This window comes from Ornithorhynchus anatinus, chromosome 11 (genome assembly GCF_004115215.2).
Source record: "Ornithorhynchus anatinus isolate Pmale09 chromosome 11, mOrnAna1.pri.v4, whole genome shotgun sequence".
NCBI lineage: Eukaryota > Metazoa > Chordata > Mammalia > Monotremata > Ornithorhynchidae > Ornithorhynchus > Ornithorhynchus anatinus.
In genome coordinates, this window is record NC_041738.1 from 12,159,016 (window position 1) to 12,171,413 (window position 12,398).

The 12,398-nt window shown below is 58.8% G+C and overlaps 1 protein-coding gene across 2 annotated transcripts in view; it reads left to right on the forward strand.

The window, feature by feature from the left end:
• KIRREL3 (kirre like nephrin family adhesion molecule 3) overlaps positions 1-9,862 on the forward strand; it is a 398,688-nt gene extending 388,826 nt beyond the window's left edge. The window contains exons 13-17 of one of the 2 annotated variants that reach the window (XM_029076279.2): positions 1,436-1,471; positions 3,829-3,936; positions 6,917-7,026; positions 7,626-7,712; positions 8,606-9,862. In XM_029076279.2, coding sequence (XP_028932112.1) covers positions 1,436-1,471; positions 3,829-3,936; positions 6,917-7,026; positions 7,626-7,712; positions 8,606-9,046 — 782 coding nt within the window. In that variant the 3' untranslated portion in view covers positions 9,047-9,862. The remainder of the gene's footprint in view (positions 1-1,435; positions 1,472-3,828; positions 3,937-6,916; positions 7,027-7,625; positions 7,713-8,605) is intronic. The other variant, XM_029076280.2, reaches the window with a different exon arrangement.
• The last annotated feature ends 2,536 nt before the right edge of the window (positions 9,863-12,398 follow it).

Below are 12,398 nucleotides of genomic sequence, written 5' to 3' on the forward strand. Positions count from 1 at the left end.
CAAGGGACTGGGGTTAGCAGGTAGATGGGGCTGCAGGACAAAAGGAGCTCCAGGGTGGAGACCATGGGGAGCTCCGGGACAAGAAGGAGTGTGAAGACAGGAGCCACGGGACAGGGGGAGCTCCAGAAGGGGGACCAGGGGAGCACCGAGATGGGGGCTCAGGGGAAGAATAGGGCCAGGGGAGCTCAGGAATGGGGGCCACGGGCTGGAGGGATCTCCAAGCAGGGACTGTTGGCCGGGGAAGCACCACAATTGGGGCAGGAAGCAGAGAGGAGCATTCCAATTTCTGGATTCTCTTCCTGCCTCTGTTCCTGAGATGCTGAGTGAGCTCGAACCAATCACTCACCCTCTCTGAGCTTGTTTTCTCCTCTATCCCTGTGGAGGACAAGCAGAGGGGGCAGCCCAAGGTTCTGGTGGAAGTGGCAGTCAGGAGTAGGGAGGGGTTGGTCAGGCAGCCAGCTCCTGTATGGGGTCAGAAATCAGGGGTCAGAGTGGCCCCAGTGGCCCCAGGGCACCAGGAGACAGGGCAGCAGGGACTGAGCCTGGCTCTATCACCCCAGAGAGGAGGTTGGCCGACGGGTGGGAGGTAGAAAAGAGTGCTACTCTAGGCCGAGGGGTCCGCAGAGGGAAAGGACCTGGCCCGTGATTTGCCAGTGACAGTGCCACAGCCCCTATCATCGTGCTCCCCACATCCCAGAGCTCCTCCTGGGGACAGCTGGAAGGATGGGGGCCGTGCTGGGGGAGAGGCCCGGGATAACCTCCCCAGGGGAGGGGGACGGGCAGCAAGATGAGGGTCCTCGTTCTGCAGGGCCTGTGGTCCGGTCTTCACTGCCTGGTCAGTCTCGGGCCGGGCAAGTCCCAGGAGCCCCAGGCCACACCCAGCAGCAACAGGGATCAGCGGACAGGGGCACGAGATGGCGGGGGGAGGGGGCTTCAAGAACGGTGTTCTCCAGTGCTCGCCTAGGGAACCAGTCGACTGATGGATCCTGGACCGTGTGAAACCCTGAGGGGTCAGACCAGAACAGACCCAAGACCCCACCGAGACTCCCCCTAGTTCAGCCGCAGTGCTCAGCTGCAGTGCTCAGCCGCACATTCAAGGCTTCCCCCATCTTCCTTATCCCATTATCCATCATGTCCCGGCAACCTTTTGGTGACTTGCATGCTCTTGCTTATGATTAGCATATCACTCATATAATGCCAAGACCTTTCCCACTCCTCCTCCCCACCCACCCTTGCTCTCCCCTCCTCTGCCCCTTCCCCCCAGTGTCCCCCCAGTCCCTGCGTGGTTTCTCTCCACCTGGAAAGGTCCCGGTTGGGCTCTGTCCCTGCTCCCAGACTGGAGGTGGGTAGGGGGTCAGAAAGGCTCAGCAGAGATTCCCCCCGCCCCTCGGCCGGCCTCCAGCCTGCTGAGGATGCTTGCTTTATCTCCAAACAGGTCCGGGGATGAAGTCAGGACCTGGGCAGGAAGCAGGTATGGTGTCCTGAGCTGCAGGATCAAATGGGGTCCCCAGGAGCCTAGCCAGGCTGAGGCAGGGGGTCAGGGAAATGGAGGCCCTGTGGGGGCAGGCAGGACTCCCACAGTTGCTGCCTGGGCCACACACACGCACACAGAGATACACACACCAGCAGCCAGAGCACCAGAGCACCAGTCCCGCCCCCAGGGCCCACTCCCAGCCTAGGGCAGGGCTGAACGCTCAACTTCTCAGGCCAAGACCCCTCCCCACCCCTCGACTCTACTGTTATAAAGGCCAAACTGGCCCCCTGAAAAGCTACCCTGCTGAAAACCCCCCGGGCTAGCAGGCCTCAGGTCGGGCACTGTCCAGCCCAGAGTGGCCCCAGACCCCAGGCAGGGAGGGTTAGATGGGGGACTGCGGAGAGATCGCTTCTCTCAGCTCAAGTAAAAGCTACAGTATCAAACCTGGTCCCCAGCAGACCACCTCGGGGAGGTCCTCACCCCAAATCTGCTTCGGGGGCCCCTCCTCGGCCACCACTCTCTTCTGGTGGCACAAAAGCCCCTCAGCCAAAGGGGAAATGAGGAGGGAGAGCAGATGGGGAAGGGTCCCCAGCAGGCCGGTCATCCCCGGCTGGGAGGCTTGGGAGGGCCCTGGTGCTTCCGGCTAGTGGGCTCGGGCTGTGCCAGGCAGGCAGTGGTCGGAGTCCCCGAACTGGGGCAGACCAGGCCTGGAGTTCACCCTGAACCATTTTCACCAACCCCTCAAGGCCCAGCAAGAAGCCCAGGGGTTCCTGACAGGGCTGGTTGACCATGGGCCGGGGAGGGATGCCAACCCAGTCCTAGCCTGGGCACCTGTCGGGAGCAAGCAGGGTTTCTCTCTCCCCCAAGATGGGGCACTGAAGGAGGCAGGGAGAGAGCTTGGGGGCCAAGGAGGGACCCAGGGACAGCGCAGAGGGGTCAGGGTCAGCAAAAGAGAGCCTGGTCATGTTGGTCTGGGCCTGCTCACCTACTCCCTCTCCTCTCCTCCTCCTCCCCCATCTCCCCTGATCAGCTCTGAAAACACCTTGGGGGAGGGATGCAGAGCGTGAGGCAAGGACACCTCCCCTTGGTGAGGCAAGGACACCTCCTCCAGGAAGGCTTCCAGGGTTTGTGCATTGTAGTGAGCTACCCAGAGGTCGATTCCCAGTACAGCATCTGGCACAATGCTGCAGCTCCATTGCCCCACGTGCCTGAGCTGTTGACTCAAAAATGACGGATGCTTCTTTGCATGTTGTTTTACATATGGTTTGCATGATATTCATCTAATGTCAAAATGCATCTACGAGCCCTCTCCCTGCATAGGTGCCCCACCCCCTCCTTTTCTTCAAACCCTCAGCGCCCCCACCTCTTCTGCTCCTTTTCCTCCACCACTCACAGCCCCATGGGGTCAGTCGGTGTCAGTCAGCCAGTCTCTGCTGAGCGCTCTGGGACAAGAAGCCTAGCCTGGGACTCCAGGTTAGAGGATGGCCATGGTGCCTGCCCTCAAGGAGTTTACAGTCTGAGGCCACAAGCACACAGTCCCCAGGAGACTGTTAGGAGAAATGTAGTAACCACAAGAAGCATGGGTCCTCGGTTGTGATGGCAGGTGGGAGAGAGGATGCGGTTAATGTGGAAAAGCTTCCTGGAGGAGGTGGCCTTGGACTGTGGTTTTTGAGGGGAGACCTAGGGAAGACAGAGGGGACTGAGGGGTGGCGGCAGGACCAGTTTGGGCTGATTCCACCCGGAGGAGGGTGAGGGAGAGCTCTAGAAGGACCATGAGGGATAGGGAAAGGTCAGAAAGAGTGGTAGAGGGAGCAGCAAGGGAAGGAAGGTCAGAAGAAGTGGTAGGGAGAGCCTCAGGGGGAGCTGCAGGGAGAGCCACAGGAAGATCAGGAGGAATGGGAGAGCAGCAAGAGGAGGAAGATCAGAAGGAGAGGTAGAGGGAGCCTCGGGGGAAGCTATACAGGGAACCACAGGAGGATCAGGAGGGACAGGAGGAGCAGTAAGGGGAGGAAGTTCAGAAGAAGTGGTAGGGGGACCTGCAGGTGGAGCCACAGTAGGATCAGAAGGGATGGGGGAGTAGCAAGGAGAGGAAGGTCAGAAGGCGTGGAAGGGGGAGCTGCAGAGGGAGCGCAGAGGGAGCTGTAGGAGGAGCAGGAGGGACGATGGGAGGCAACAGGGGAAGACCCTAAGGAGTAATAGAGGGAAGCCACAAGGGGAGCTACAGAGGCAGCAGTCATGGGAGGGACAGGGGAAGGGACCCCGGGGAACGGCGAGGGGAGGGGCTGGGGCAGAAAGTGGGGACTATCACCCCAACCTTTGCCCCCACCCCCTGACCAACCCACTGTGTCCTGCAGAGTCCGTGCCGATGGCCGTCATCATCGGGGTCGCCGTGGGAGCCGGGGTGGCCTTCCTTGTCCTCATGGCCACTATCGTGGCCTTCTGCTGTGCCCGTTCCCAGAGAAGTATGTCCAGGCCGGCGGAGGAAGGGCGGGGGGATGACACTGAGTTGGGGGTGGGGGGACAAGGGGTGGGTCTGGGGCAGGGAGACATTGAGTAATCCCGTAATCCCTCAGTGGTATTTTTTGAGCGCTTACTGTGTTGCCGAGCCCTCTGCTAAGCACTTGGGAGAGTACAATATAACGGAGATGCCGTGGCCTAGTGGATAGAGCCTGGGCCTGGAAGTCAGAAGAACCTAGGTTCCAAACCCGGCTCCACCTCTTATCCGTTATATGACCTCGGACAAGTTACTTAACTTCTCTGGGCCTCAGATGCCTCATCCATAAAATGGGGATTAAGATTGTGAGGGACTCTGTCCAATCTGATTAACTTGTAACTACTGTGGCACTTAGAACAGTGCTTGCTATGTAGCATTTAACAAGTGCTATTATTATTACTGCTATTATTATTCTTAATAACAAATACCATAAAAAAAAGTCGGTGGACCTGCTCCCTGCTCAAAATGAATTTACAGTCTAGAAGGAAGATTGTCTCTTTGCCCAGAGGTCTGCCGGGGGGCATGCATTTCTGGGACCAGTGGCAGTGGGATCGAAAGGGTCAAGCCATCAAATGCAAGAGCAGAACCACCTTCACCCGTTCCCCGAGGCCTTCAGAGCAGGAGGCAAACCAGGCATCTTGGCTGCTTTGGACAGTGTGTCCCCGCCTGACCATCCTCTCCCTCCCTGGAGGACCTCTCCAGAGGGCAGACTCTCACACATTTCTGCTTGACAAGAGGAAGCACTGGGCCATGGCCCCAGGCCACCAGGGACTAGAACCCAGGAGACCTCCTCCCACGTGCCCCGGCGGCCCCCCAGCCAGCCAGAAGCGGGTCTGGGAGAAGGGTTTGGAGATCCGGTGAGGCAGGAGTTCCAAAGCCAGTTTCTCCAGGTCCCAGCCTCCCTGCTGCCTGCTGGTTGAGAAGCAGTACAGCATAGTGGGTAGAGCATGGGCCCAGAGGTCAGAAGGTTCATGGGTTCTAATCCTGGTTCCACCACTTGTCAGCTCTGTGACCTTGGGCAAGTCACTTCACTTCTCTGTGCCTCAGTTATCTCACCTGTAAAATGGGGATTGAGACTATGGAGCTCCTCATGAGACAGGGACCAACCCGATTTAACTGTATCCACCCCAGTTCTTCGCGCAGTGCCTGACATGAAGTAAATGCTTAACAAACACCACTAATATAATTACTATTTTTGCAGCAAAGGATTCAGATGGGGCAGGACCCACCAGTGGGGGCACATTTAGGAACTGAGCCTGGGACAAGCAAGGGTGTTCCAATCCTCTGTGTCCACCCCCCGCCAGGGTCTGCTCCTCATGCATTATGGGGTGCAGTCCTCCCCTTTCTTCGGGTGACACCCCCCCGATCTGCCACTCTCTGTTCCCCCCTTAACCAGTTCTGAGCTGTCCCTGTGGTTCCAAGAATGCTCCCCCCCCCCCCCCCCCCCCCCCGCCTCCAAAGGACATCCTCACAGATTCCTCTGACCACCAACACCTTCCCCCTGGGGGCGGTGAACAGGGCCTAAGTAAGGAATTGCCAGGGGCCATCCAGGGTAACCACCACTGCCCAGCAGGCTGTATATAAGGAGGACCCAGGAGGCCCAAGAGGTCCCTTAGGGCTCTCTTGGTTTCCTGGGAATTAGACTTAAGGACATAGCCTAGCTGGGAACAGATATCCAGAAAGCAGCAAAGTAATCCTGTAGCATTGCTAGCTGCTTGTCAGTCCGTCGGTCAGTGGAATTTATCGAGCATCTACTGTGGGCAGAACCCTGTATTAAGTGCTTGGGAGAATGTAATAGAGGAAGAAGACGTGATATCTGCCTTCGAGGAGCTTACAGTCTTATGAATCAGCCTCCTCACTGACCTCCTTGCCCACTGGTCTCTCCCCTCTCCAGTCCATCCTCCACTTCACTACCTGGATCATTTTTCTAAAACATTATTCTGTGCACCTCTCCTCACACCTCTAAAATTTCCGGTAGTTTCCCATTCCTCCCTGCGTGAAGCAGAAACTCCTGGCCATCACGCTCGACCAGCTTTCCCCCTTCTACTTATCCTCCCTCCCCTCCCACAACACCTCAGCTCACACACTTTGCTCCTCCACCCAACCTACTCACTGGGCCTCATTCTTGTCTCTCCTGCTCTCCACCTCTTGCTCACACCTCCCTTCAATCAGGAACTCTCCTCCAGTGGACCTCCGCTCTTCCCATACTCAAGGCCCTCTGAAGTCATACCTCCTCCAGGAGGCCTTCCCTGATTCTTCTCTCACCTTTCCGCTCTATGTCTCCATTGACACTTCAGTCCTTCCACACCTCAACACTTGGGTACTAACATCCCTGTATCTCTATGACCATATCTGTACTCTCTGTTAGCTTGTCCTACCTACAACAATAATAATAATGCTATTCATTAAGCGCTTACTGTGTATCAAGCACTGTGCTAAACACTGGGGTAGATACATGATTATCAGGTCCCACATGGGGCTCACAGTCCTTAGGAGCGAGAGCAGGTATTGAATCCTCATTCTGCAGATGAAGGAACTGAGGCACAGAGACGTTAAGTGACTTACCCAAGGTCACACAGCAGACAAGTGGTAAAGCTCGGTTTAGAACCCCAGCCCCCTGGCTCCCAGGCCCTAGCTCGTTCCATTAGGCCACACCTCTCCTGTAATGTCTTTCAGTGTCTATGTCTTCTAGATTGTAAACTCCTTGAGGATATAGGATGATGTTAACTAACTCTACTCGACTCTCCCAAACACTTAGTACACCATCGAGTAGGTCCTCCATCGATACTACTGATTGGTCGATTGATTGATTGAGACCCTGGGCCAAGACGGCAAGGGGAGAGTGTTCAGAGGTCTGTTCCCTCTCCCAGTTGGTCACAGGTTGTGTGGGAGGGCTGGGGGCGGAGGCCTCAGCAACTTCCCACCAATTCTGGGGTCTCGCCCACCAGATCTGAAAGGCGTAGTGTCTGCCAAGAACGACATCCGCGTGGAGATCGTCCACAAGGAGCCGGCCGCGGGGCGGGACCCCGAGGAGCACCCCGCCATCAAGCAGCTGATGGTGAGCACATCTATCCACCCCACCCCCCGCCCCTTGCCCTCTGGACCTCCGGCACAGAGAGGCTCCCATGCTGCCCCCTGTGGGGTGATCGGTGTGTAAAGGCAGCTCTCTCCCAAAAGGTTAAGGGAAGGGAAACTGAGGGGGCACGGTGGGAGGCAAGAAGCCAGCCTGGGCCTGCCGGGTGGCAAGAAATGTGATCAGAGCTTCCTGCCAAGCACGAGGAGGCCGATCGATGGGGTGAAAACTGGCCTCGGGCACCTGCTGGGGGGTGTCTGGGGCACTGTCTGGCCCCTTCCTGCTGCCTACCCCAGAACAGCCACAGCCCCTCCCCGAGAGTTAGATTTCCCCATAGCCCCACCCCCAGGACAGGACCTCTCCATAGCCTAACCCCCTGGACAGATTGTCATCCTAACTCCAGGATAGGACCCCACTATAACCCCATACCCCAGGATGGAATCCTCCCATAGTCCCTCCCAGCCCTGCCCCCTAAGACAGAACCTCACACCGGCTCAAACCCCTGGAAGCAACCAGTAGGGGTTTCGGTCCTTCTCCCTGGGGAACGGGTCAGTGGTCCTACTGATGGCCCCCTTGGCTTGCAGATGGACCGGGGCGAGTTCCAGCAGGACTCGGTGCTGAAGCAGCTGGAAGTGCTCAAGGAAGAGGAGAAAGAGTTCCAGAACCTAAAGGTGAGGCCCGGGGCGGGGAGGGGCAGGCCGGAGAGGGGGCTGCCCAGAGAACAGGGGGCCGGAGGTGGGAAGGGTAGGGAAGAAGGCAGCACAGGCGAGAGGAGAGAGCATGGACAGAGAGCCAGGAGGCCCGGCTTCGAGTTTCAACTCTGCCACCGGCCTGCCACTGTGTGACTTGGGGGGAATATGATTCCTGCTGGCCCTCCCTCAGCCTGGGAGCCCCGACTGGGATACGGGCCGTGTCCATTCTGATCATATCGTATCGCTCCCCCTACCCCCGCACCTCACACACACACACACACACACACACACCACACACCCCTCCCCACCCCCACCCCCAGGGCTTGGCATGGAGTAAGCATCGAGGGAGCACTGCAATATCCTAAATGAAATCGTTTGAATATGGCTTGTAGTTGTCCTATGATTATTCTTAGCGCGTGGGGGGAAGACCTCCCCGTCCCACCCCGGTCCCCCACCCCCCTCCCCCGTCCCAGCCAGCCCGGCCTCGTGCGCTTAGAGCCCGGGTTTGGGAGTCAGAGGTCGTGGGTTCTAATCCCGGCTCCGTCATTTATGAGCTGTGTGACTTTGGGCAAGTCACTTCACTTCCCTGGGCCTCGGTCACCTCATCGGTAAAACGGGGGTTAAGTCTGTGAGCCCCACGTGGGACAACCTGATGACCTCGTATCTACCCCGGGGCTTCGAACGAGTGCTCGGCACACAGTAGGCGCTTAACAAATAGCACCGTCACCAGCAGTAGTAGTAAGCGCTCAGTAAATACGATCGAACGAACCCATGAGTGAAGAAGATACGGCCACCCGCCCGGCCCTGGCTCCAGGCTGCAGCTCTGCCCTCTCCCTCCCCCCGACCTCCCCCCCTCCCCCACCCCCTCGCAGGACCCGACCAACGGCTACTACAGCGTCAACACCTTCAAGGAGCACCACTCGACTCCCACCATCTCACTGTCCAGCTGCCAGCCCGACCGGCCGGCCGGCAAGCAGCGGGTGCCCACGGGCGTGTCCTTCACTAACCTATACAGCACCCTGAGCGGGCAGGGCCGCCTGTACGACTACGGGCAGCGCTTCGTGCTGGGCACGGGCAGCTCGTCCATCGAGCTGTGCGAAAGGGAGTTCCAGAGGGGCTCCCTGAGCGACAGCAGCTCTTTCCTGGACACGCAGTGCGACAGCAGCGTCAGCAGCAGCGGCAAGCAGGACGGCTACGCGCAGTTCGATAAGGCCAGCAAGGCTTCGGCCTCCTCCTCCCACCCCTCCCAGTCTTCCTCGCAGAACTCCGACCCCAGCCGGCCCCTCCAGCGGAGGATGCAGACTCACGTCTGAGGGGCCGTCGGGGAGGGGAGGGGTCCCCCCCTCTCCCCCCACCCCCACCCCAAGACCCGCCAGGCCTCGCAAGCCGGTGCCCGCTCCAAGCACAAACCTGTTTCCCCGGACAGGCCGCGCCGGGGCCTGAGGATGGAACAGGACTCGAGACTGAGGGGCGAGGGGAGGTCCACCCCCTCCGCTCACACACACACGCTCCCCCTCACCCCCCTGCAGGACCTGCCCTTTGCTCCCCGGGGACCCCAGCCCCTCTCCCGCCTGGCCCGCGGGCCGTGCCACTCTGCTTTCATGAAACTGCCGCCCGGTCTGAGCCGGAAGCGGTGCCCGCCGGATGCCCGCGCCTGCCCTGGCCCTTCTGCCTTCCGAGGTGAGCGGGCGGCTCTGCCGACGCCGAGAGGGCACCCAGATCCCTCGCCCTCCAACCGTCACCCCGGGCCCCGCCGCCCGCAGAGCCGGGAGCGCGGGGGAGGGGGCGGCCCCGGGCCCAGCCGCCCAGAGCCCCCCGAGACCGTGCCCCCGGGCCCAGGCTGGAGGGTCCCCCTCTTTCCGTTTGGTGTTTCGTGCCCCGACCTATTGCCCTTCTGTCTTTGGACCGAAACCTTCCCCGGCCGCGCCGGAAGGACCGGCCCCTCCCCGGGACTGTCCGGTCGGACATTGGTGACGCCGGGAGGGCGCCTGGGCGTGCCGAGGGACTTCACCGCCCACGCTCGGCCCCCGCTCAGCCCTGCCGCGGAGCCCCTCCCCCGCCGCTTTGTGTGCCCCCGTCCCCACCCCGCCGTAGCACAACTGGAGTTAATACATGAGGTGTCAACGCTCCTCCCTGGGGCCCTCGAGAGGTTCTTTGGGAAGGGGGAGGGAAATGTATTTTAGGGGGCGGGCGCCCTGGGGGGAGCGGTCCCGGAGAAGAGGCGGGGGACTGGGATCGGCTGCCGGCGGGGGGAAGATCGGGGGTGAGCCCCCGGGGGAGTGGTCCAAAGAAGCAGATTTGGAGTCGTTGCGTTGCGGGGGAGAGGTACTGGGCGTGCACTCTGGAAAGAGGTATGAGGGGATCGTGCACTTAGGGGGGAGGAGAAGGGGCGGGGTGGGGGGGGTGCTATCGATTCAATCGATCGTATTTATTGAGCGCTTGCTATGTGCAGAGCACTGTACTAAGCGCTTGGGAGAATACAACAGAATTAGCAGATCTACTCAAGAGACCGTGAGAGCTACCACCTTGGCCGGGGTCTCCAGGATAAAGGATTTGTTCGCTGGTCATCTTTCCCCTCCCTCCTGATGTTCCCTTATGTGTTACCTTTGAGGTCTTCTGCCTGCAGAGAGCGAGAGGTCCTCCCCAGAGGTTCACCCCGGCGGTCCCTCCGCTAAAGGTTCACCACAGCGGTCCACCCTAGAAGTTACCGCAGATGTGCATCCTAGAAGTCCATACCAGAAGTCCAGCCAGAGGTCCATCCCAGAGGTCCACCCTAGAGGTCCGCCCTAGTGGTCTCCCCAGAGTCCATCCTAGTGGTTCCCCCCGAGAGGTCCGCCCTAGAGTTCTCCCCAGAGGTCCACTTTGGAGGGTCCCCTTGGAGTTCTCCCCAGAGGTCATCTCAGAAGTGCCCCTAGAATTTCACCCTAGAGGAGTCCCCTAGAGGTCCACATAAAGGTCCATCCAGAGTTCCACACCAGAGGTCATCCTAGTAGTCCCCCCCAGAGGTCCACCTTAGATTTCTCCCCGGAGGCCGCTCCCCCAGGTGTTCCCCCTAAAGGTCCACCATTAGGGTCCTCCCAGAGGTCCACCCTAGAGTTCATTCATTCAATCGTATTTATTGAAGGCTTACTGTGTGCAGAGCACTGTACTAAGCACTTGGGAAGTACAATTCAGTAACAAAGAGAGACAATCCCTGCCCACAACGGGCTCACAGTCTGGGTGCGGGGGGGGGGGGGGGGATTCCATTCTAGCGGTCCCTCAAGAAGTCCACCCTAGAAGTGCACCCTAGAAGTCCACCTTAAAGGTCCACCCTAGAGGTTCACCCAGAGGGCTAACCTAGAGTGGTAGCATGACCCAGTGTGGATAGAGCCCAGCCCTGGGAGTTAGAAGGACTGGGTTTCTAATCCCAGCTCTGCCGTTTATCTGCTGTGTGACTTTGGCCAAGTCACTTAATTTCTCTGTGCCTCATTTATCTCATGTGTAAAATGGAGATTAAGACTGTGAGCCCCATATAGAGGAGGGACTGTATCCAACCTGATTATCTTGTATCTTCCCCAGCATTTAGGACAGTATCTAGTATATAGTAAGCGCTTTACAAATACCATTTTAAAATAAGGTCTCCCCAGTGGTCCACCCTGAAGTCCGCCCAGAGGCCCCAGAAAGTTGCTCCTCCAGGCCACATCTCCAGGGTCTCAGCTTCCACACGGAGCGAAAGGAGTGGATGCCCATTCCACGCCCAAGGTGGACTGGGGAGCAGCTGCTGTTGGCAGAGGATGCCAGCGCCAGGGCTCGCGAGGGATCGGCCTCCTCCCCCGCCACTATGGGCAGAGAGAAGGGAGGCAGCTGCCCCCGGCTGTTTCGCCAATGGGCACAGACAAGTGGGCACCGCTCCAACGATCCCGCCGCTTCAGCCGAGACCGGGGAGAGGCAGCAGAAGGGGAGCTGGGCAGAGGAGCCGAAGCAGCTGGGGACTCTTGGAGGAGAGGGGACGCCAGGCCGAGCACAACCAGACTGTGGCTGGACGCTGGCCTCACACCGTAGTGCTGAAGCAGGACTTCGCACTAGACTAACCAGGATCCCTTATTTCCTTACTTACCCTTTTTCAAAAAATAGTATAAGCGCTTACCAAGTGCCAGGCACTATACTGAACGTTGGAGTAGGCACAAGCAAATCAGGTTGGACATAGTCACTGTACCGCATGGGACCCGAAGTTTTAATCTCCGTTTTCCAGATGAACTAAGGGGCAATTCATGAGAAGTGACTTGCCTAAAGTCATACAAGAGATAAGTGGCGGAATCGGGATTACCCAGGTCCTCTAACTTCCAGTGCTCTTTCCACTAGGCAACGCTGCTTCGCTTTCCTTGCCAGAGTCCAGAAGCTGGGAGATTAAAGGCGGACTGGGAGAGAGAGATAGGGGTGGAGAAGGGAAATGGGGCGGAAACGTCCGAGAGACAATGAGGCAGCTGGGGGTTTGGAGCCAGCCCGGAGTCGGGATCAAGGGACTTTCTAATGGAGGAGGGAGCAGACAATGGGAAGGAATTTCCGGAGGGGAAAGGGAAGAAGCAGTGGGCTTTATAACCATTTGTGTCTGGAGGCGGGGAGTGAGGAGGGGTGTTGAGGGAAATTGATAAACTATTTGGGGACCAGGCTCTGCAGAGGCGGGAG